This window comes from Paroedura picta, chromosome 9, assembly GCF_049243985.1.
Source record: "Paroedura picta isolate Pp20150507F chromosome 9, Ppicta_v3.0, whole genome shotgun sequence".
Lineage (NCBI taxonomy): Eukaryota > Metazoa > Chordata > Lepidosauria > Squamata > Gekkonidae > Paroedura > Paroedura picta.
In genome coordinates this window covers 43,690,835-43,715,189 of record NC_135377.1, presented here as the reverse complement: position 1 = coordinate 43,715,189, position 24,355 = coordinate 43,690,835, and the positions used below count along the sequence as shown (strand labels likewise).

Here is a 24,355-nt window from a genome sequence, read left to right as displayed (position 1 = left end):
GTAGTCAACAAGCCAGAATAAAGACATTATCTACACACTAGCAGATCTCTAGTTATGGATGACCATAAGATACACACAGCAGGAGACCAAAGTACAATACTCTCTCTATTCCAGTGGCCCCAACTCCAAGCAGTAAAAGGGAGGTTACATATATTTTACAGAAGAGGGATGCTGATGCAGCCATTCACAAAAAGACCCCATCTTCAATTAGCCCTCAGGCTGGCTGATTAGCTGGCAAACTCCTCTGAAAGGGTCAGTTTGTGCAAAACTGGTATTTCCACTTTGGAAACTGCTCAGGCATGTCATATACCTGTATTTCAAAGAATAGAGCTCTTTCATCGCTTAGCCTGAAATCATTGTTAATGTTAGAGACCAGACCACCAGGAGGTTTCAGTCAACTGCAGTGGATTGAACTAAAACTGTTGCCCCACAGTTAGAAGCTCTTGGGAGAGCAACACAGTAAGCAGCCCACCTTGAAGCATATATCAACCCAATAGAAATACACCTGTATTCCTTTCAGTGGCTAAAACTGTTTTCTCCACTACCATGAATCTGATCTGTTTTCTGAACTTTCAAGAAGAAACAATTCATTAGCTAAATAGTATTACTCTTAAAATATTCACCCACAAACCTTCTAAATTACTTGTTTCTTTCTTAAAGAAAGCAACTAGCATTCCCCAACAGCTGTTAATGCTGTAAATGGAAACACACACACATGTATGTATGCCAAATTCTAGCAGAGATCTATGACACCATAAATTGCATGGGGGAAGGGTGGACTGTGATAAATTGGACTGTGATAAACCAGAAACAGGAAGTGGTCCCAAGAGGTAAGAGGACACCAAGTAAGTGTCCAGGCCTGCATCAGGATAGCTTCATGCCTACTGAGCAGCCAGAGTTGATCTAAACACTGCTGAGGGCTCAGCAACAAAAGATGTTTGCCTGTCTGGACAGCAACAGGCACCAACCAACCTTTTGGCAGGTGATTCCATTAGGCTGACTGGAGCAACTGGAAAAGAAATTATGTGTCTAGAGAAAAACCAAAAGGGGGGGGGGGAAGCAAGGGTTGGCGGGTATTTCTTGTTACCTGTGTGGGGGAAACAATAGCAGGTGAAATGACTGTGGGAGAGTTGGTGCTTCTGTGCCCATTGGCTTCAGGGATGAGGAGAGGCAAGGGATCGTGTTTCACTGAGACAACCACCACCGAGGCGGCGGCGTCCAAGGGCTCGGCGGGCCTCAGGCAGAGTCTTTTGGGGGACGAGGAGGGGCCGCAGGCGTCTCCCCCGGCCGCGGCCCCGCCCCCGGCTGCGTACATGGCCTCATAGAGGGAGCGCTTGGCCGGCGCGACCGCGGCCGCCGTCTCGGCCTTGACGTGGGGAGGGCTGTCGCCGTCCTTGGGGAGGACGTAGGAGTTGGCGGGAAGGGGCGCGGGGCGGGCCCTGCCGTTGAGGGCGTAGCAGCCTCCTCCGGCAGGGGCGCCCGCGGGCAGCTTGGTGCCGATGCCGGCGATGCTGTTGAGGGTGGCGATGGAGACGGCGCCGATGCAGTGGTTGGTGTAGGTCTTGGAGAGCTTGGCGGCCTTGGAGAGCATCTGCATGCGGGTGCCCAGCAGGTTCTTGCCGATGGCCTTGTTCTCGTACCAGGTGACGTCGCCCTCGCTGCAGTGGTCCCGCGGCCGCTGGAAGAAGGCCTTGCAGAGCGGGTTGCGCTTGGCCAGGTACTTGACGAAGCTGGCGTAAGGGCAGAACTCGGTGCCCGTCTCGTACATGCGCGGCAGGTTCTCCTCGTCGCTGCTCTCGGAGCGTTTCTTGCTCCACGACGACGAGCGCGATTTGTGGTAGGGCCCCAGGGCCTTGAAGTAGACGAACTTGCGGCCGTCCTCGTCCATGGCCAGCCCGAAGGAGTCCTCCTCCAGCTCGCGCTGGTTCTCCCGGCCCCGCGTGCAGAAGTACATGCACGTCTCGAACCAGACCTTGTTGAGGAGGCCGAAGGGGGTCTGCGTGCTGAACACGCTGCAGGTGTAGAGCTTCCGCAGGTCGGCGCGCGTGATGGCCTGCTTCTGCACCACGGGGCCGGCGCCCTGCTCCTCCAGCTTGCGGATGACGGCGGCCAGCGTGAGGTTGGCGGCGCGCAGCTCCGGGTCCTTGGTAAGGTCGAGGGTGCGGCAGTAAGGAGGCTCGTTGAGGTAGCGGTTGAGGGAGCTGCGGATGCTGATGAGCGACGACTTGGAGTAGAGCTGGCCGCTCTTGGAGCGCGCCTCGGCGTAGAAGGAGCGCAGCACCCGGCACAGCGCCCCCTTGTCCATGGTCTCGAAGTCCGGGCTGTGCGCCTTTTCGCTCAGGTACTCGCGGAAGATGCGCACCGCGTAGCGGGTGGCCAGGCGCGTGTTCTCGCTCAGCCGGGCCCGCTCGGGACGCTGCAGCATCAGCTCCGCCTCCGGGTCCGAGTCCTCGGCGGCCACGGGCGCCACGCTGCCCCCGACGGAGGCGGGAGCACCCCGGGCGCTAACGGGCACCGAAGGGGCGCCCCCCGCGGAAGTCCCGACGCCGCGGCGGCCGCCCGTCCCCGCGCCGCCGCCCCTGGCGACCGCGAAGCGGCCCCTGAAGCTGCAGACGGCCGCCGAAGGAGAGTCCAGCAGTGCTCCGGCGCCCCGGTCCATACGGATCATATGGCCCGGCTGCTCGTCGGCGTCCCACTCCAGCCCCATCACCATCTCCTCCTCCTCCTCGTCGTCGTCGTCTTCCTCGTCGTCCAGGAGCAGGATCCCGCCATCGGCTGCCTCCTCGTCCCCCGTTATCTGCACCTCCTGGATCTCATCCTCGTCCTCCCCGTCCTCGTCCTCCCCTGCGCTGCAATAGTGGAGGGGCCGGTGGGGGCCACCCCGGCCGGCCTGCCGGTCCCCCGCATTGTTCTCTCCGCCGCCGCCACCTGCACTGCCGCCGCTTCCTGCGCCGCTGCCGCCGCCCCCGGTGCTCCACTCGCCGCCGCCGCTGCCAGGCATTCTCGCCATATTGCCGTCTCCCTGCCAGTCCTCGGGCAGGGCGCATGCGCTATATTGGACCGCAGCGCTGGAGAGCTTTTGTGTTTAATGACCTTCAGCTACCGGGAGGCAAAGCTGGGCTCTTAAAGGGGCCGCGCTCCCAGTGGCTGTGGCTGCTGTGCGATGAACGAGGAGGGGGGGCGGGGAGGGGGGAAAGAGAAAGATACGGAGCCACAGACAGGCACGGCAGCTTGGACGATTTCCCCTCCCCGATCTAGGACCACACACACGGCGAACGCAATGCAAAGGGTTAGTTTATATTGGCCCGTGCATGCTGCCCGGCAGAAACGGCGGCTGAGCATGACAGATTCACTTACCCAGCCCCAGTGCGGTGCCAGCTGCCGTCCGCTAAGTGATGCCCGAAGAGCGGCCCGCCAGCCCCCAGTCTCTCATCGCTCACGGGAGGAAGGGAAGGGCGATTTCGCCCCCCTCCCGGTGAGGGCGACTGGAGGAAGGGGTGGGGTGGGGGCGAGGATCGGACCAGGGGGGCACCAGCAGCAGCTGTAGCAACAGCGGCAGGTGAGATCCACCGGGAGAGCGCGGGGGGGGGGGCAGGCGGTTTATCGCACGAGGCAGCTCCTCCCCACTGACTCCTGGCAGCCGGACGCGGAAAGGCGGCATCGCAGTCCCCGCTCTGCAGTTGGCACGGCGCTCCGTTCGCTCCGGCGAGAGAGAAACTTCTCGGATCGTCAGCACTTTTGAGTGACTCGCTCGCTCCCCCCTCCCTTGTCTCTTACTACCCGGCCATCCCACCTACCAACCCAACCCCCCAAGCCCCCCCCCCTCCCTGAAAGGGAAAAAAAAAAGCCACACTGGTTGCATACCAGGCGCGTCGACTGCGCTCCTCCTCGGCTTCACGGCAAAGGCATGGAGCAGCCTGGAGGGAGGCAGCCGCGTTAGGATGCGGCGGGAGTCGAGAGGCGGCGGATCTGGCGAGACTGCGAGCCGACTCCTCCGAAAGTGGGACCGTGGAGGAGATGAAAAGCGGCGCCCCAAGGAGGTCTCTGCGGCCGCGGCTGCCGCTTCGGAGCCTTCGAGTACTCCGGGCAGGCTGGGTACAAAAGAAGGAAGCCCGCTTGTTTCCTGTCTGGCGCTAATAAGCTGTAGGAAGCGAGCAGCGAGCAGCGCTGGAAGCCGCCAGGGCTAGTAAAACCCACACAGTCCGCAGCCAAGAGGCAAATCTAGAGCTATTCCTAGCCTGCGGGGACAAGCAGCTGCAACGCAGGAACACACACACACACACACACAGACGCACAAGGCACAGCCCTAGCCCTGCAGAGCATAGCCATCAACATTCGCTGCCTCTCTCTCTCTCTCACACACACACAAGCTCATTTACCCCCTCCCCGTTCTCCCCCCTCCAAATCCTCAAACCAATTTCTAGGTTTTCAAACAGGCATCTCCCCCTCAGGCGATACGGGACTCTGCAAGCCCTCATACTGCCGACAACCGCCCTGAAGTTAGTACCCACTGGAATCACCAATTTCCCTCTTTTGTCCCCCCCCCCCTTTGAAGTTCATTTCCAGCCACCACAAATCCTTCCTTAACTTGAAGCTACTACTGTGGTACTAGTGCTTTCAAGCAGCTCCTGTGAACACTTCCTAATACTCCCCCCCCCCTTTTATTTCAAAAGGAGGATGGGGCACTGGGACAATTTCATTCATAACAAAAGCAGATTGGTGCTATGAGAAACAAGCCATGTGTAAGCGGGTATTCAGGAATGGAGCACTGGGTCTGGGGAACCTTCTGTGAATCTACCCTCTCCCCAATATACATGCACATAGCTTGGTGAAGCTAAACTAACAACACTATTTCTTTGCATTGTGGTTCATATTAAGTAAACAAGTTGACACTCACTCATTCCCCCCCCCACCCCTTTTTTAGTAGTATACTTTCACCTGGAACAACATTGTGGGGAAATCCTGTCAAGCTACTGACAAGTCACAACCAGCCATCGCAACACCCGGATATGATTCACAGATAGGGCCAGAGATGATAGTTTATTGCTGGCCTAATCTCTAAAATAGTTCAGAGGTTATTATTATTATTATATAAATAATAAAAATAAAAGTATGCATTTTGGAAAAAACATATGACATCTCAAAATGGACCAAAGACTGAACAGTGTGTTTCAAGTCTTCAGAAATTACTTAAACAGTAATATTCTAAAGTTAAGCTGACAGCATAACTTTTGTTATGGCAAGAAAGGAAAAGAGCTGAAATCTATCTTAAACAAACTTTGGATGCAGTTAAAAGGAACAAACATAATGATACTAAATATGCTACCGTGGAGGAGGGGGCCTATAAATTACAATGAAATATGCCTAGGATTGATTTTATGCCTTCTCAGAATTCCCATTCTGAAAAAAAGGACTGTCAACATGAAGCCCAGACGGTGTATTTACTATATGCAAAGTTTGATAATTCAGAAGAGCAACCACATAATCCCATCCAGTCTATATCCCATACCCAGACAGAGATTCAGTGTCTTCTCCGCCTTCTGACATTCCATTCCCTTAGACAGCTTCTTCACAGTCAGAGTAGTTCAGCAGTGGAATAGGCTGCCTAAGGAGGTGGTGATCTCCCCCTCATTGGCAGTCTTCAAGAATAGGTTGGATACACACTTTTCTTGGATGCTTTAGGATGCTTTGGGCTGATCCTGTGTTGAGCAGGGGGGTTGGACTAGATGGCCTGTGTGGCCCCTTCCAACTCTGTGATTCTATGATTCCAGTAGCTTCATAAGGCTGTGAGCAGCAAAGGTGGTAAAATGGAGCCTTGTAATTCCAAGGCTGTGGAATTACAGCAACCTTCATCTTCTGTGGTCTAGCCACCAAAAAATACAAGCCAGTGCAACACAGTATCTTACTAGTTCCAGCAGACCAAGGTGGCCTAGAAGGATATCATGATTGATGCTCATCAAAAGCCACGGACAAATCAATGAGAGTTTCCCTAGTCAATTTTCCACTGCAGATCATACCCAAGGGAAACTAAACAAATTCTGATCAATTATTGGAATTGTATGTCATTGTGACACTTGAGTTATTTATTGCCATGGTGAACCTGTAGAGTTTTCATGGAAGGAGAGGTTCAGAGGCAGTTAGCCATTGCCTGTCTGCCTTTGTATAGCAACCCTGGGCTTCATCAGGCCCCCCTGGGCTATCCAGGTCAAGACAGCAACCCTTCATATAGTTATAAGATTTATACCCCATCTTTCTATTTAAAAATAAATACACAAGGCTGCTTACAATATTAAAAATTAAAATTACTATTAAAAATCCGAACAAAACAAGTTTTAACAGCCGTGAAAACCTTACAAGCACTGGGACAAAGTTTAACTAAAGGCAGATGTCAGAGAAGCAGAATGCACTTGAATGGGAGGAGGGGTTCCCAGCAGAGGCACAGTCTTTGAGCAGCAGACAAACCTACCCCCTCCCCCTCTTTGTCTCCTACCCCATTAACCTTTGAAGTAGGTCAGGAATTTACTCTGCTGCCACCAACCTCATTTAACTATAACTTGGAAAGGACTTAAGAGTACCCCCTTCTAACTTAGAAAATAATGAGAACTCTATTGGATCAGACCAGTGATCCATCTAGCCTAGAATCTATCTCTCGCAGTTCCTCTAGAGAGCCAACAGCGGGGCATAGAGGCCAGTGTGTCAATGTTGCCTCCTGGTTTTGTGTTTCAGAGGATTAGTGCCTCTGAATGTGGAGGTTCCCCTCAGGCATCCTGGCTAGTAGCAACTGACATCCTCCAGGCATCTATCTAATACACCTTTAAAGCTGTTTATTCCTGTGACCATTGTTACATCATCTGCAGTGGATCCCACATTTTAAGCACTCTCTGTGTAATGTAGTATTTCTTTCTGTCTCCCAAACATACTTCCCTAGGCCATTGGGCCATTGCCTCTTTCCAGAGGGGTGGATACTGCCTAGATATGGAACCATGCCTGAGAAGGAAACGAAAATCCCAGCAGAGTTTAAAAATGTTAATAACTTGCAGTTCTCAAAACAATGAACAGTTTGTCTGAACTTTGGTCACAGAAAAATATTCCCCTGGGCTAACAGTACAGGGAAGCCTGGCAGAAAATAACAAGCAATTCCCTAACAAAGCTACCTTGAACTGGTCTCTAGTTCACTTTCCTTGGCCTCAAATCCTTGCCCTCTCACTTGAGATTGATGACACAAGTCACCAAGTTTTTGGGTAAGAAGGAGAAAACTAGTCCCTCCCCCATAAAGTAAAATTCCCCATTAACTAGATGGCTCTTCTTAAGGCGTGTATGTGACCAACAAGACTTACCTGAGTGCTAAGGAAAGTCACTTCAATGAGAGGGGGCCACAAAGATTGGTAAAATGGGAAAACCACAGGGCCATTCCGCACTCGTTCAAAATTGCACAATGCTTGCAAATTGAAATCGCTACTGATTTGCTGTTATGCACAACATCATTGACAATCTGCAACACTCCTGAAACCGATCCACAAAAAGCGCTTCATTGTAGCGCTTTCAGGGAAATCCCAAAAAGTGGATTCATCCTCCAGAAAGCGCTACACTCTTGCAACCAATCTGCAACACTAGCGGGAAAGTTCTGTGCATTACCATTGTTGCAGTTTCTGCAAAGTCCCTCCCCCTGGCTCTCTCCTCTGATCTTCCGGCGAAGCGATCACCATTTTTTTTTTCTTGGAGCGAGCGGAGATCAACACACCAGCGAGCCTTTGTTTACCCAGCGAGGCTTCCCCAGCTGCAGTCCCTCCCCAGAGCTGTTTAAAGTCACCAAGCACCAAGCAACACACAGCCCTGTTTGCTGGTTTATTTTCCTTTTATTTTTTACTCTATTTTCAGCCAAAAATCGCGCCCGTACAGGGGGGGGGGTTTCACTCGGGGGCAGCGTGGCAATGATGAAATGGCAGCTCAAACACCACCTGCTAACTAGATGGGTCTCTCCGCTGCAATGAATCAACGCAGATTCGTTGCAAGGTGTTTTTTTTTTAACCTTCCTTAAAGGGAAAGGGGCTTTTTGGGAGCATGATAATGGCCGCCCATCGGCTGCTCGTTTGATTGATGGCCAGGGGCGGGACAAAGCTCAGCAATATTGCTTCCTGGCTAGCGATTTTTGCTGAGACCGGAAACCTGTGGGAAACTATAGAAACGCAACTGGATTCCACTACAAAGGCAGGTATGCATAACAACGAATTCCACTATTTAAAATGGTGCTCTTTTGTTCTGCAACCAATTTGCTACATAGATCCTGGTGTGGAATGGCCCACATTAAAGGACCACTGTTCATTACAGAGCGGGGGCAAGCCTTTTCAGCTGTTGCTGAAGGCCTCTATGAAGAAATTATTTACAGGTAAAGGAACAGTGAATGCCAAATGTTGGCAGAGTTTAAATATGCAAAGAGGAGCAGAGCATTAGCTGCCTAAAATAACAGTTGTTATGAAGAGAAAGAACTTTGTATAGAAAGAGGGGAGGGACGGAGGGAGGGGGGGAGAGAGAGAGTCCTAGCTGTTCTGTGTTCATTCAGTCAGTTCATTCTGTTCTGGAGGCAAGTAAGGAGGAAATATGCTCAAAAGAGAAGGAAGTCTCCAATTGAGCCAATCAGGACAAAGGAGGAGATTATTTGACAAAGTTCCTGATATAATATGCTAATTATACATCTCCCCTGATGCCCCCTGTAGGATATTCATATCCTCTTGAATCATGCACACTATCTTGCATAAGAGAATCTTGCATATTCTAACAGTCCCTGTATAGTTTAATACTGAGGTATGTGTGAGTGTAGAGCCTCTTGTGGTGCAGGGTGGTAAGGCAGTTGATATGCTGTCTGAAGCTCTGACTATGAGGCTGGGAGTTCAGTTCCAGCAGCCGGCTCAAGGTTGACTCAGCCTTCCATCCTTCCGAGGTCAGTAAAATGATTACCCAGCTTGCTGGGGGGTAAAATGGTAATGATTGGGGAAGGGAATGGCAAAACCACCCTGTATTGAGTCTGCCAAGAAAACACTAGAGGGCATCACCCCAAGGGTCAGACATGACTCGGTGCTTGCACAGGGGATACCTTTACCTTATGTGTGAGTATATGTATATATGTATGTGTCTACGGGTGTGTATGGAGGTAGGGTTGTCAACATACCTTGGGAAAAAGATCCTGTCTCTTTAGTACAGGATTAAGGGTGAAAATGGCCAGTTGAAACTTTTCACTGCATAGTAAATAACCTTTCACCAGGTAAATGATAGCCTATTACTCCTTTATTAAAGGGATGAGACATATTCTCCCCTTTAGGTGAAGCAGTCTGCCAGCTACCTTGCAGGCAAGCAATTTAGAGACTTTTGCATTGGTCCCTGGAAGCAGTCTAGCAACCAGTTGGCACAAGATGGGAATAATTTGCTCACCAAGCACAGTGCTATAAGTATCCTGGCTGCCACCTTCTGAACCAATTGAAGCTTCCAAACAACTTTTAAAGGCCCTGCTTCTCTCCCAGCAGGGACAGGGACATAAGCAAACAAAGTTGAAGCGGCGCAATGGATGAGCATTTGCTTCAAGTGCAGAGCTAGCAGTGCCAAAGTAAGTCCATCCAAGTCTGACCTAGCCAGTCTGGTGAGATTCTCCAGCCCAGCCCTTGCTGTACACTGCCTGCCATTCTGCCCATGCCCTCACCCCAACTACCAGCCACCTTAAGCATCTCAACTTCATCAACAATACCGGAGAGCAGCAGCTGGCCACTGGGGAGAGTGGTAGTGCTGGGGGCACTGAAGGGGCATTAGGAGTTGCTCTTGACTTATGGCCATTCTCCAAAGTGCCTGGCAGAGGGCTGGCTGCCAAACATGGGGCAATGACTTGCCTGAGGAGGAGGGGGAACTGGGGAGCATTCTCCCCTACACCTGGCCAGCCAAGGCCTTCTTCCCCACCAGATTTGCAAGCTCAGCCAAAAGATAAAGGAGCTTGCATTCCCCCTGGGATCATAAGCGTGGCACATCCCTGTGCATCACCAAAGCCTGCCCACCTCCCCCATCAAATGGGCGAGATACTCCCTTGCTTGCCCAGGAAAGTGTGCTATATGTAGAATCTCTAAGACTTCGATGGACTTAGAAGGGTATCCCTGTTTAGAACTGCACTATAAGTCTTTTAACCTGATCTGCCATTTGATCGAAACTTACCAATAAAACATCTGTTTTTACTCCACACACTGAATACTTACGCCATAATGAAACCATAGTTTTTACCTGCTACTATAAATAATTAAGAATGTGATTCTTCAAACAAGTGCTGTTTAAAAACACAAAAATATGGGCTTTTCTGAATGAGTGGTTCTTTATTGGGGGAAGTGTCTGTTATGACCCCATGCTTTACACTGCATGGTAAATAGGCTTCTCTTAATTTTTGCATGCATTTTTGTGATGTTGGCTGTTGCTTCTCTACCACATCCCACCCAAATTTTCCCCTGGTTCTTTTGAGACCACTTTTGCATCAATCCATTTCTGCAAGCAAAAGGTAAATCACCTTTTTCCATGGGCATAATGTTTCTGTAAGCTCCAGTCCCTCCCTTCTCCAGCCCCATTTTTGATGATTGGATTGTAGTTATCATCATCTTTCCCCTGCTCTGAAGGCGAATGGTTTTGTTTTTTATTTAAGGTCCTAAAATAGCAATATATTTATATAACAATGGAATGGTAGTCTAAGTAGGTTCTCTGAATTCCCAGCTTGTGGTTAAACTTCCCAAGAAATCAGAAGTCAAGAGTACGGAAAAGCCATATATGAAAACTCACAAAACTGGATATTAGAGATAACAGAATGTGACTTGAAGATAAAGAAGTTGCTACATATTATTATTTGCACAGAGAAAACAAAATGTTGCCCATGAATTTCAATTAAATAGGCTGTAATTACTTAATTGCTTAAAAGTTAGTTGAGCAACAACAATCTTACATAGTATAATTACTCGTGGAAAATAAAGATGCCTGTTATTTTCTGGCAGAGCTATTAGTAGCCTTAATGCAAACACCTATTCAACAAGTTTTCTATCACTGCATCGTTCATGACTGAAGTTTCCTTTGCTGAAACAATTGTGTCAAATCTAATCAAGCAGAGAACCCACACCCCTTAGTCTTCAAGTTGCCAACTGTACTGGCAGAAGAATCTATAGATATATGTATAATATACATGCAGTCAAGATCTCTGTGTGTAGTTTTGGAATCTTGATCCCTGAACTGTCCCTCAGCACCAAAGCTCATGTCACGGAATACACAGGTCTTTATGGTGCCACAAGACTCCTTGGTCTCTTTCACTACAGCAGAGTCTCACAGCTAGAATATGGTTTATATGGTTTATAAGATATGGCCCCTGTGATAAGCAAAAATTCTCCCCTGGCTCATAGATACATCGGAAAATCAGATTCACCTGCTGATCAACTGTTGCCACACAGCCCTTGATAGTATAGGATGCTTGTGCCAGGAGGAGGAGGGGGAGGGGGAGCGGGAGGGGGAGGAGAAGGTTCTTATATGCCGCTTTTCCCTACCCGAAGGAGGCTCAAAGCGGCCTGATTTCACTACCCGGTCAGAACAGTTTTATCAGTGCCGTGGCGAGCCCAAGGTCACCCAGCTGGTTGCATGTGGGGGAGCGCAGAATCGAACCCGGCATGCCAGATTAGAAGTCCGCACTCCTAACCACTATACCAAACTGGAAAAGGGGACAATTCTAAATTATTTAACCTCATCCTGATTTATCTTTAAAGAATCATTCTTTGTATAATTATTCTTCTATCATCCTTTTAAAAATCATCATCTGGTAAACCTGCTGCATAGAACAGGTTTTGTCTTCTTCACTGCTATCAGTTCACAACAGTCTTAGATGAAACTGTTACAGAATTATTTGATTACAGCTCCTGAGTTCATAGGAGTTGCAAGCAGAAGAAGAAGAAGAAGAGTTGGTTCTTATATGCCACTTTTCCCTACCCAAAGGAGGCTCAGAGCGGCTTACAGTCGCCTTCCTGTTTAACAGCACCCTGTTAAACAAGCAAACAACAATTATTACTCAGCCTTGGAAAAACATTGTGTTGCAATTAAAATTTGCAGGTGCACATTGTCTCCATTAACACATCCTAGGAGAGGATGTGTCAGGTTATTTCAAATGGCTTCACAGAAAGAATTAACCCATTAAGGAGCAATTCATCCTATTGTTTGTATTACTGCTAGCTCCTCTAGCATATTAACAGGACCCAGTAAAATGTTCAAGAAATGTCATTTTAATTACATTTTGTAAGTTAAATGTGGAAGATGTCCTTCCTAGGCAGAACAGGGACCTGTAGTAATACAGTTAGCAGCACAGTTTAGAGCTGTTGATTCAGGTGTTTATATACCAGTTTTTAAGATTGCTTTTGTGTTTAAAATATTTTAAGTTATGTATAAAATGAAACAAATGAAAATCATCACCAGTATCAGTATAAATCATAATTTGCAGACACAGTACAGATTCATACAATGAAAAAATAATCCACTGGATTGAGGACAATAAATTTAGAAGGATATAATAACACTGTTTAAGATTGCACTGTAAGCAACATCGATAAAATCAATCAAAACAAAATATGTAATTAAAAGCCTGGCAGAAGGATCACTTCTTTGCCTGTCTTCTAAAAAGCAGAACTGAAGAACTGCTGCAGTGATAACAAATAGGGTCTTGCTTCTTGCAGATGCAAGTTTTCCATCTAAGCTAGCTCTCACCCAGCTCAAGTGTTCAAAATAATTTGACCCCTGACATCCTTAACTAAAGGATCATCCAAAAATGTTAAATTAGATATTGGCTGTGAGGCTTTTGGAAGGTGCTTTGTAGAGAAAATCTTGTTGCTTTGCCAGGACCTTAATAAAGTTAATGAACTGGAGGCCCCTTGTCCATCTCATAGTGTGATTTTGGACCACTTCAGTTTGCTCTCCTTGGCTGGACAGGACTCTGGCAGCTGTCCATCCACCACATGCCCCCTAGACCTGTGTCCCTCATGGCTGGTGAAAGCTAGCAGTGAAGAGATCTGGGTTCCTCTCCATGAGATTATCAGGGACTTTGCTGGAGAGATTAGGCTATGTTTAGGCCACTTTTGAAAAAGTGGGGCTGGACCCATCTGGCCCATCTTGCATTTACTGTTCTTGGGCAAGGTACTTGAGCATGTGCTTGTGGGACAGCTACAGAATTTCCAGGATGAAACTTCAGCTCTTAATCCATTCCAGTCTGACTTTCCACCTGACCATGGGGTGGAGATAGCTCTGATTGCCCTCATACAGAGGCAGCTGGATTTGGTGGGTCAGTGCTGCTGTTCTGACTAGATTAGGCAGCAGTGTTGAGTTTTGTAGACCATGATCCACTAGCCCAACAGCTAACCTATGTGGGGACCCAAGGCACAGTCTTATAATGGCTGCAGTTTTTCCTCCTAGGTCAGGGACAGAGCGGAGAGAACCTCCCAGCAGTGAGCCCTAATGTTTAGAGTTGTACTCTCCCTGATGTTATTTAACTTTATAGGCATCCCTCACCCTACCGGTCCAGGGTTACAGGCTGGGCTGCCGCCAGTATGCTGATGACAGCAGCTATTTCTGTTAATGGGAGGCCATCCGTCTATGCCCCAGATTCTCCTGCCAACTGTCCAGGTTAGGGTTGACCAAAGCTAAATCCAGATAAAATGAGGAGCCTCTGGCTGGGTTGATGTGTCAGGAGGGAGATAGGGCAACTCCTGACTCTTGATGGGTCCATTTAACACCGACTGCCAGCAGGATCCTGGATGACTCCTTATCTATATAGGACCAGATTGCTCACCACCTTTGCCAACTTGCAACCTATCTCTGAACAACCAACCTAGCCACCCATACAATGGTTAACTCCAGATTATACTTCTGTAACTCACTCTACACAGGGCTGCCCTTGAAACTGCTCTGGGAATTCCAACTGGTTGAGAATATAGCAGCTTGGCTCCTTACTGGGACCTCATGGAGAGCACATATTACACCTTTGTCTCCCAGCTGCACTGGCTCCAGACTGGAGACCGAATAAGGTTCAAGTTTTTGAACTTTAACTAAATGGTCTGGGAACCCTGTATCTACAGGACTGCCTCTTCCTCTATGCTACCCAGAGAACACTAAGATTGCAAGCTCAAAATCTGCTCAAAGTTCCAAACCCCAAGGAAGTAAAACTGGCCTCAGCCAGGGCTTTTTCAGTCCTGGTGGAATACTTTGCCTAATGAGATCAGGGACCTCCAGGATTTTATGCAATTCTGGAGTGTCTGTAAGACACAGCTGTTTTGGTAGACCTATGGCTGATGCCAGGAGGTTAACTCTAACAAAATGCTGGTCTCCCTACCAGAAAGAAATCTGCCTAATACTGCTGGACATCCCCATCCCCAAGACTTTTAACTATAATGAAGAGATGGCTTTTAAAACAATCTAGTTAGTGGATTTTATTGTACAAAAATATTTGAATATATTGTTGAAGTTTGATGGTATTTGCCCTGAGCCTATGGGGAGTGCAGGCTTTAAGATTAAAGCTATTGTAATTGTGTGTTTTTTTCTATTATACCTGTGATGGCATCCAGAGTAGGACCTCACTGGGAGATGCAGAATGATATGAAGTTAAATCCATACAAAGATTAGTAATCAAATAAGTAATTGAATTACTGAAGATATGTACCTCCATGCCTATTAAAAGATAGCAATTATGGACCAGTGGACCAGTTGAGGTGTCTAGACACACTTAGAATAATAGAATCATAGAATAATAGAGTTGGAAGGGACTTCATGGGTCATCTAGTCCAACCCCCTGCACTATGCAGGACACTTATATGGCAATTCTATATATAAGTTAACCTGGATAGCCAAGGGCCAATTTTTATATTCGAGCAGTAGATGATGGAGCTAGTGAATCAGCTGAAACCGATAAAAGAAACTCTGTATGCAAGGCTGGGCTTATAAGTGCCAAAACTGATCCTTCCGTGAGACTATAATTCCACACAGAACAAGCATCCCCCTTCCCCAGCTAGTCTACTGAGTCCCCCTTTATAATGAACTCAGAATTATTTGGATTGAATTTCAGTTTATTATTTGTTTATTTGATTTATTACCCACTGCTCTCAACAAACATCCCACATTGGGTTTCAATACCAATAAAAAACCCAATAAATAACCATTAAAAATCCAATAGTCCATATTAAAAAAATACCTCGGTAAGCAAATAAGAGACCCATCTCCCAGCTGTCCCTCCACTCTGACCCAGCACCTCAGTGGGAGAAACTCTCCAAGGGTGTCTCCCCTCATCCAGTCCATCACAGCTTCCAAGCACTCATTCAAAATCTTGACCATGTCACCTGGACCACATGAAAAGAGTTGCACATTGTGCAGTTTTTGCTGCTGCAGGGGACATGCAGCGAAGGAGGGCTCACTGTGGGCAGCAGCGAGGGACGCAGTAGAAGGATGCACGAAGGTGCGCAAAGAGAGGGTGGGGGCTGGAGCGCTCACCTTTATAAGGGAGCACTTGGCAGAACATGGCCTTTCCCCCCTATTTTGCTGATCCATTGAGGCAAAAACCCACCCTCCCTCCCTCGAATTCATGTTAATTAAAATAAGGTTATATTGTTGACTGTTACATATTGTCACACCAAGCGGAAGTAAGCATGGGGAGCATTGTTTTGGGGGGATGGCCAAGCTCATGCGCTGCCTTCCCAAGGCATGGGGGCCTCACACCATATTGGCTGTGTGAATGTGGGTCAGGAGGCACTCTCCCCACGGTAAGAGGGCCATAAGATGGCTCACATTTCCAGGTGTTCAGGTATCCAACAAAGGCTGATGCCCAGTAGGATCCACTAATAACCTCCTCCCAAAATAGCTATTGTTCCAAGGCCTGGCATGCCTGGCAGGCTCGCCAAGGGAACCAGGGCAGGGGCTTGCTATTGGTAACGCCCTTGCGGTTGGATGGCTGCAAAGGGAGGCTGGCTAGCCCACACTGAGTTATGAAGAAAGCTGTGGCCTGATTCTTGCCAGATATGTTGTGTCCGAACCCTCATTACGGCGCGGTTAATGTCCCCTTGACGAGCCTCTTGTGGCGCAGAGTGGTAAGGCAGCAGATATGCAGTCTGAAAGCTCTGCCCATGAGGCTGGGAGTTCAATCCCAGCAGCTGGCTCAAGGTTGACTCAGCCTTCTATCCTTCCGAGGTCAGAAAAATGAGTACCCTGCTTGCTGGGGGGGTAAACGGTAATGACTGGGGAAGGCACTGGCAACCCCCGACCCATTGAGTCTGCCATGAAAACGTTAAGAGGGCGTCACCCCAAGGGTCAGACATGACCCAGTGCTTGCACAGGGGATACCTTTACCTTTACCTTAATGTCCCCTTGAAAAAGCAAGGAGAAATAGAGCTGGATATCATCAGATGTAATATGAAATTTAGTAAATATGTTTTAAATATCTTAGAAGCAGGTTATATCTAACAGACTAGGCTAAAAAGGCCAGGCAAAGCTGGGTACTGAAACGATAGCAGAGATGGCATTAAATATCTTTCAGTGGATGTTCCAGAGACAAAAAGGTACCACAAAGGAAGTCATCGTAGCCATATCCTCTTGCCTAACATCAAAAGGCCAGTCATATAGAAAAGGGACTCTGAAGATCTCAGTTTCCAATCCAGTTCATATAGAAAAAAAGCACATAGGACCATATAGGCAGAATTGTTCCTAGCATGTTTCAGATTTTGTCACTTCATTCTGCCCTGATCAACAAGCTTATCTCTGGATCAGTTGGAATTTTAACATTTTTTTAAAGTTTAGCCCATGAATAACACAGCCAGATAATCAGGACTAGATGCGACTAATCTGTGGTCAACCTGTCCTCAAAAAAGGCAGCAACTGACTCACCAGCTGAAGCTGCTGAAAGGCACTTCTTGCAACACAGACAATTTAAGCATCCAGGTGAAAAACCAGCTCCAAAAGTACCCCTAACCCTAAACCTGTATTTAAGTGGGAGTGCAAGCTCATCCAGAACCAGTTGAGTATCATCTATGTTCCGATCACACACGCCCCCTTATCTGAATTACTTTAAGCTCTCACCAGCCCCAGCCCAGGCACCAAGTGAGAACATCTACAGAGATACATGGACTCAGTGACATGAAGAAACTGTTGTGTAGTTGTTAAGTGGGGTAGCAGTGACCTCTGATCTGGAGAACTGTTTTTGATTCCCCACTCTTCCTCCCCATGAAGCCAGCTGGGTGACCTAAGTCCAGTCACAGTTCTCACAGCCCCCCCAACCTCACAGGTTCACTGTTGTGGGGAAAGGGAAGGTGATTGCAAGCCACTTGGAGATTCCTTAGTGTAGATAAAAACCAATTCTTTTTTTCTGTATATTTTCAGTGTAGCCATATTGGTATGCAGTAGAAGAGCTAGACTAAAACCCATTAGCACTTATGAGATCAACATGATTCTCAGGGTATGCCCTTTGGAAAGTTAAAGCTCCTTTTGCCAGATATCTAATGAAGGGAGCTTTAATGCCCCCCAAATCCGTTCATCCTTTAAGTGCTACCAGACTTGAATCTGTATCTATGTGATACTTAAGAAGACATCTCCTAATGATCCGTGTTGATGTTCAATAGAATGGGGCACAAAATAGAGTGTGTACCATAGCTCCAATCCCAGGGTTCAGAGTCATAGTCCCCAAGCAGAACACTCTGGAAAGAACCCGTCAGGTAAGAGCAGAAGGACTGGAGTATTGTGCCTCTTACTTCCAATTCCACCGGGAAATTAAGAAAGCTGTCATGGTGAATGATATTAAAATACACTTAAAGATCCAAGATTGTCAGTGGGGTGACCTTGGGCTAGTCTCAGTTTTGTTAGAGCTCTTCTTGCAGAGCACACAAAGCTAATTTTTTCAAAAGGAGCTCTCTCAGCCTCACCTACCTCAAAGGGTGTCTTGTGGGGGAGGAAGGGAAGGTGATTGTAAGCCACTTTGAGACTCCTTTGGGTAGTGAAAAGCGGGATATAAAAAGCAACTCTTCTGCTTTCCATCCAAAAGGTTTCTAGCAGCAGATCTGATGCCATATTGTAATGCATACTAGAGTTGCAAAACTTCTTCTGGCAAGGCTCTTATGCATTTGATAGCTCTATGGCAGGAGGAAATTCATTAGGAGGTTTCATCATTGTGATTGCCATCTTGAAAAAGTATCCCTGCTGTTGAAAGGGATAGTGGCTCAGTGGTAGAGTACATGCTTTGCATGTCAAAAGTCCTAGGCTCGGTGCCTTGCCTGTGATCCTGAAGAGCCACCAGAGTCAGAACAGGCAACAGAGCTAGATGTGTTTAAGAACATTGGCCCCTCTCCCCAGGTTTGTGGAGTGGGGGTGGAAGGCTTTCTCTTCCTACTTTTCTGCCATCTGGAGGTGGGTGGTTTTAAGATCGGGATTTTATGGGTTTTTATGTAACCCGTCTTGAGTCCCTCCAAGGAGGAAGATGGACTATAAATGTAATTAACAAATAAATAAATATATGTTTTGCTTGCTGTTAAAGACATAAAAGCCAAGTTGTTTAAAAGTTGGCAACTCTGATGTCCGGAAGATGGAGTTTATTATCAGATACGTACCTGCCTTTTTTTTCCGTGAGAAAGGTAGGAATCTAGTTTGCTTGCTACAGTTGTTGCTAAACTGCTGTCTCGGAAATCTGGGAAACAGCTATTAATGTCACTGTTTCTGCAGTGTGGAAATGAGCATTACACATAAGCTAGATGTTATCATTTTTCTAATATATAGGAAGTAATTAAAAGGTGTGGAAGCTAGAGATGACTCACTACCAGCAGCCAATCCCTGCTGAGAAGAAGGCTTTTAGTGGCAGATTACCTTGGGACAGACAGAGAGTCCCAAAAGGAAGGACAGCAATTTCATCATCCTAGCGTCTTTTTACTTGCCATTGTAGTGGCAGCACATGTATCACAGGTACTTAAACATTCAAAGCTACTCCTAACTGTACATCTGATTCTTTGCACATCTCAATAGGCTACTCACAAGGAAAATGTACATGTTTACTGGAACTACTGGACTCATTGTGATTTATCTTCTGAGGCAACATGCTCAGCCTGTCAGGAGAACAACACTTAATCCAGTCATTATGTGATTTATCAGGGGGTAGCATCACCATTTGGAACATCAGAAAGTCTTGGCTGGAGATATAGAACATTATCATCCACCTTCCTTTTTACACTGCAAAGAAGATACACACTTGCTAGATCAGGGGAATGCTGTGGACATAGCTTACCTTGATTTCAGTAAGGCTTTTGATAATGTTCCACATGAAGTCCTTATTGACAAGTTGGTAAAATGTGGTGTGGATCTTATTACTGTTAGGTGGATCGAGAACTGGCTGACAGATCACACCCAAAGGATGCTTGTAAATGGTTTGTCATCTTGGAGAGGAATGATGAGTGGAGTGCCTCGGGGATCTGTCCTGGACCCTTTGTTATTCAACATATTTATAAATGACTAGGGGAATTCTGGAATACAACAGGTGCTAGAGTACGGGGGTGGAGTGGAAGAACTCTGCAGACAGCCTCCTCCTCCCCCCAGGACCTAGAAAGGTTGCAGACAGCTGTTAGGGAACTCATCAGCAGGAGCAGCTCTCACGCAGCAGGGGTCTGCAGCCTCCAAGCCTTAGAGGGAAATGGAAGGAGGAGGGGGTGGTCAGGGGTGAGGGATGGCAAGCAGTTGGCTGGCCACTGGACAGACAGGCAAGCCAGTTGGAGGAGGAGGCACTCAGGGGTGGGGCATCCTCCTTGAGTGGATGTTAAACGCTGACTGGCACTTAAGCCATGAGACACATTCTTCCTCCAAAGCCTTACCAGAAATATATAGTGGAGCAGATTTGGATGAAGGAATAGAGGGGGTGCTTATTAAATTTGCAGATGACACTAAATTGGAAGGGGTAGCAAGCACACCAAAAGACAGAATCAGAATACAAGATGATCTTGACAGGCTAGAAAACTGGGCTAAAATGAATCAATTTCAATATTGATAAATATAAAACAGATAAATTTAGGTAGTAAAAAATCAAATGGATCATTATAGGATAGCTGAGAATTGTTTTGGCAGTAGTAAGAATGAAAAGGATCTGGGGGTCTTAGTAGACCATACATTGAACATTGTTCAGCATTGTGACTAAGTGGCTAAAGAGGCAAATTGGATTTTGGGCTGTATTAAAAGAAGTATAGTGCCCAGATCATGCAAGATGATATTACCACTTTAGTCCGCTCTGGTAAGACCTCACTTGAAGTACTGTGTTCAGTTTTGAGCACCACAATTGAAGAAAGTTGTAGAGAAACTGGAGCATGTCCAGATTAGGGCTACAAAGATGGTGAGGGGTTTGGAGACCAAGTTGAATAAAGAGAGGTTCAGGGAGTTTGATCTATTTAGCCTGGTGAGAAGATAACTAAGAGGTGATATGATAACCATCTTCAAATACTTGAAGGGCTGTCATATAGAGCAGGGGTAGTCAACCTGTGGTCCTCCAGATGTTCATAGACTACAATTCCCATGAGCCCCTGCCTGAATTTTCTGGCAGGAGCTAATGGGAATTGTAGTCCATGAACATCTGGAGGATCACAGGTTGACTACCCCTGATATAGAGCAATGGACTCCAACCTTTTTATCACCGGGGTCCGGTCAATGCTAGATAATTTTACTGAGGCCCAGGGAGTAGTCTTTTGCCGAGAGATATTGCCGCCGCCTGAGTCCCTGCTCTACTTGCTTTCCCACTAACGCCCCTGTCTTCTCACCACCCGCTGCGCAGTGCCACACCGAGGGGGAGCCCCAGCCATGGCGGCCACTGGAGAGCACCAAAGTTGAGCCAGCGGCAGAGTGGCAGTGCAGCCCCCAAGGCAGCAGCTGGGGAGGAGGACAAAGAGGAGCCGCGGCCCAGTAATGACTGATCCACGGACCGATACCAGTCCGTAGACTGGGGGTTGGGGACCACTGATATAGAGAATGAAGCAGAGTTGTTTTCTATTTTCCTAGACAGTTGGATCAGAACCAATGGGTTGAAATTAATTCAAAAGAATTTTCGGCTAAACATCCGGAAGAAGTTCCTGACAGAGCAGTTTCTCAGTGGAACAGGCTTCCTTGAGAGAGGGTGAGTTCTCCTTCTTTGGAAGTTTTTAAGGAGAGACTAGATAGTCATCTGACATAAATACTGATTTTATGAGCTTAGGCAGCTTGTGAGTGGGTGGGCAGGAAGGAATGTGCCAGTGTTTGTCACTTGTGGCCCTTCCTTGCATACCCAGGGAATTGCTAATCACCATTTTGGGATGGTAGATGAATTTCCTCCAGGCCAGGCTGGATTCTGGAGATTTTGGGTGATCACTTGGGCATGAAATTGGGCTCACTGCAGAGTGAGATAATTCCATATTTTGAAGGGGAGGGGAGTCCAGGTGTGTGTTGTAGAAGAAGAGCAAAGACTGGACTGAATCTGTCAACCTACCATAGGTCACTTCCCACCTGATTTTACCCAACTTTCTTGTGAGCCATGAAAAACCTATCATAAATGAACAATGCCCTGTGAGTTGCTGTCTTAAGGCACTGGCCATTTGGGAAGCATTTGAAGTCTGATATATATCAAAGAGGAGTCTCAAACAGCCTTTGTGATTCCTGACATTGATGAAAAGGGCATAACTGGACTCTGAACCTCAAATGGTGTTCAAAGAAAAGCAAACAAATCTAACAGCAACGTCATGGAAAGAAGATTCTAATTCAGTAAAAACTGAATTTATGATATTAAAGGGGGTACAGATCTTCTAAATAAAAAATAAAATTCCTCTCAGGCTGCTGGAGAGAATTTCTTAACAATTCCAGATGAGTAGCCATGTTGGTCTATAGCAGCAAAATAAAATAGAAGCCCGGTGGTATTCATCCAGTTTATGCTGTAATCAGAGATGCTTTTTGGGGTTTTTAAAAATCCAACTCCTATTTTATTTTTCTAAGGAACACAATCTGTCAGTCCTGTCTGGGGAACAAACCCAAAGTATCTGCTGGCAATATTGCAAGCCTCCCATTTCTTCCATTGGCCAGAGCAGCCTCTGTGTGCACATGAAAGTGTGAGCAGCAGTGAACCAGCGAGGGCAGACATCTGAAGTGCAAGATGGAGGAGGAGGAGTAACAAGAATAGCTTACAGCAGTCTTCCATTTTGCCTTGCTGCCCATCAGCTTCAGAGGGAAAAGGTCATCCGAACGATGAGATCTGGACAAGGAGCCAAACGATTGCATCTTTTCCTCTTACAGAAAATTAGGTTAGCTCTGAGCTTGCAGGCAAGAAAACTGTGGGTTTTAAGTACAGCTCTTGGGCCTGGCATCAGCACTTCTGTTGCCATCATTAGTCAAATATCAGAAGACACACACCACAAGCACATTTTATCTGAACAGGCCCTAAACAAGATCAAAAGAAATTAGTGGCATTTGAGCTACAGAGAATAGAAAGAAAAGCCATCCCTCATAAGCAACTTGTGCCTTCAAAATCATCAGCTCTCCTATGCAAGATTCTATTACACAAGACTATCCAGGTATCAGAGTCCATGTTTGGTTCAGTACATGTGTGCTAAATCAGTAGTGCAGACAGCTACTATCAAAACAGAGGTAACTTTTTGTGCAAAGAGTTCATAGCACAAAGCCAACAGATATAGATTGTATGGCTCTAGTCAGTCCTGAGTGCAGGAGTACATAAATGCTTAGTGCAAAAGAAGGACTTACGCTTCAAGGGAAAACGGCTGTCGAACAGAATGCAGCACAATCAATGGATGGATATATCCCATGTGGCCAGAAGAAGCATAAGATGATTACTCCTCTGTGCCTTTGACCGTTTTATTCCAGAGCTGGTATACCCAGGCCCATGTGACTGAAAGTCCCATTTATGTCCTTCCTAACTATCTCAATCATCTCAGGCCTTGTGCTCTCAACCTAAGCCATAAAATGTCACCACTTTGCGTCAAACATGAAAAGACTGAAAACAGAACCCCCAAACTACATTCAAACGCAGGTCTGGAATGATAGACCAATGATTTAGCTTCTTGGCGACACTAGGGATTCAATTTATCGTATTGTGTTACTCCAGAACTTATAAATGCCACTCCTGCCACCACCCATCTGTCACGTTTAAAATGTATGAATGCTCTGACAATTCCACTTACAAAATATAATGCATCCTTGAAGAGTGCCCAGGTTTCTGTATAGTAAATCTAACATTTCTACATAATTTCAATGTATATTTGATGTCTATAGGCCTGAAATCCATGAAAATAACTGAGAATGCTATCTATGTACACTTATGTGTGATTAAACTAACTCTCCAGGTAAGTCCTAGAATTCTCCAGATAACAGACTAATTTCCCTGGAGAAAATGGCTGATTGGGAGGATGGACTCTAGGGAATTATGCACCCGTCCTTCCCAAACCCCACCCTCTCCAGAAATCTCCAGGGATTTCCCAACATAGAGCAGGCAACCTTATAAATCATTGACCATAAAGAGGTTTATTTCTGAGGAAATATGGATAGGCTACAGCTGCCCAGCTGCAATAAGAAGAGGGATGGAAATAATCTCACTAATCCTCTCCTTCCATGAACCAGACTTGGACCTTCAACTTTCAGATTTTCTATTAATTCTAAAGTATGTGTTTATTTGCAAATAAATGGAGAGTAGCGTAAAATGGCAAGTAATACCTCAAAGGGCAAGAGGTAAAGCTTACTGCATACTCAAAGGACAATAGCATAACTCAGAAAACGTCTTAAAAGGTAAAAGGTACTGCATACTTTCAGGATGGTGGGTGACTCCTTGCCTTTATTGCATGCCACAATGCATTTTGTGTATGAACATCCCCTACTCTGCTATAGTTTGTGCAGATATTTAAAACACAATTAGTACAAACCAACACAAAGACCATTTCTGCATGAAGAATCTGCCTCTGGACAGCCTCTGGTTGCTGAGGGTTTTTACAGCCTCCTCCACATGACGTTGTTTGCATCTCGAGGCTGTCCAGGGGCTGGCTCGAGTTTTGGCCAGATTTGCCTCAGGATGAGAGAAATCACCAAAACTGGGGGGCTTTACGCACCGGGATCTTTGTTGCAAATTGGTCACTGAATGAAAAATCGCCATTTAAAGTAGTGGAATTCGTCGTTATGCATACCTGCCTTTGTAGTGGAATCCAGTTGCGTTTTGTAGCGTTTCCCACAGGCTTCCGGTCTCGGCAGAAATCGCTAGAAAGGAAGCGCTATTGCCAAGCTCGTCCCACCCCTGGCCGTCAAGCAGCCAATGGGCAGCCGTTAGCATGCTCCCAAACAGCCCCTT

At 46.8% G+C, this 24,355-nt stretch overlaps 1 protein-coding gene across 5 annotated transcripts in view; it reads right to left on the bottom strand.

Moving 5' to 3' along the window:
* Positions 1-24,355, bottom strand: part of KCTD1 (potassium channel tetramerization domain containing 1) — a 100,858-nt gene that overhangs the window by 58,998 nt on the left and 17,505 nt on the right. Inside the window, exon 1 of one of the 5 annotated variants that reach the window (XM_077352560.1) lies at positions 3,865-4,154. The exons of 1 other annotated variant lie outside the window; for it this stretch is intronic. Coding sequence is in view for 1 of the 4 variants with exons in the window: in XM_077352556.1 (XP_077208671.1) it covers positions 1,088-3,010 (1,923 nt within the window). In the remaining 3 variants the exon portion in view is untranslated. Of the gene's footprint in view, positions 1-1,087; positions 3,157-3,357; positions 3,650-3,864; positions 4,155-24,355 lie in introns of those variants that run through there. 3 more of the 5 variants (XM_077352557.1, XM_077352559.1, XM_077352556.1) reach the window with 3 other exon arrangements.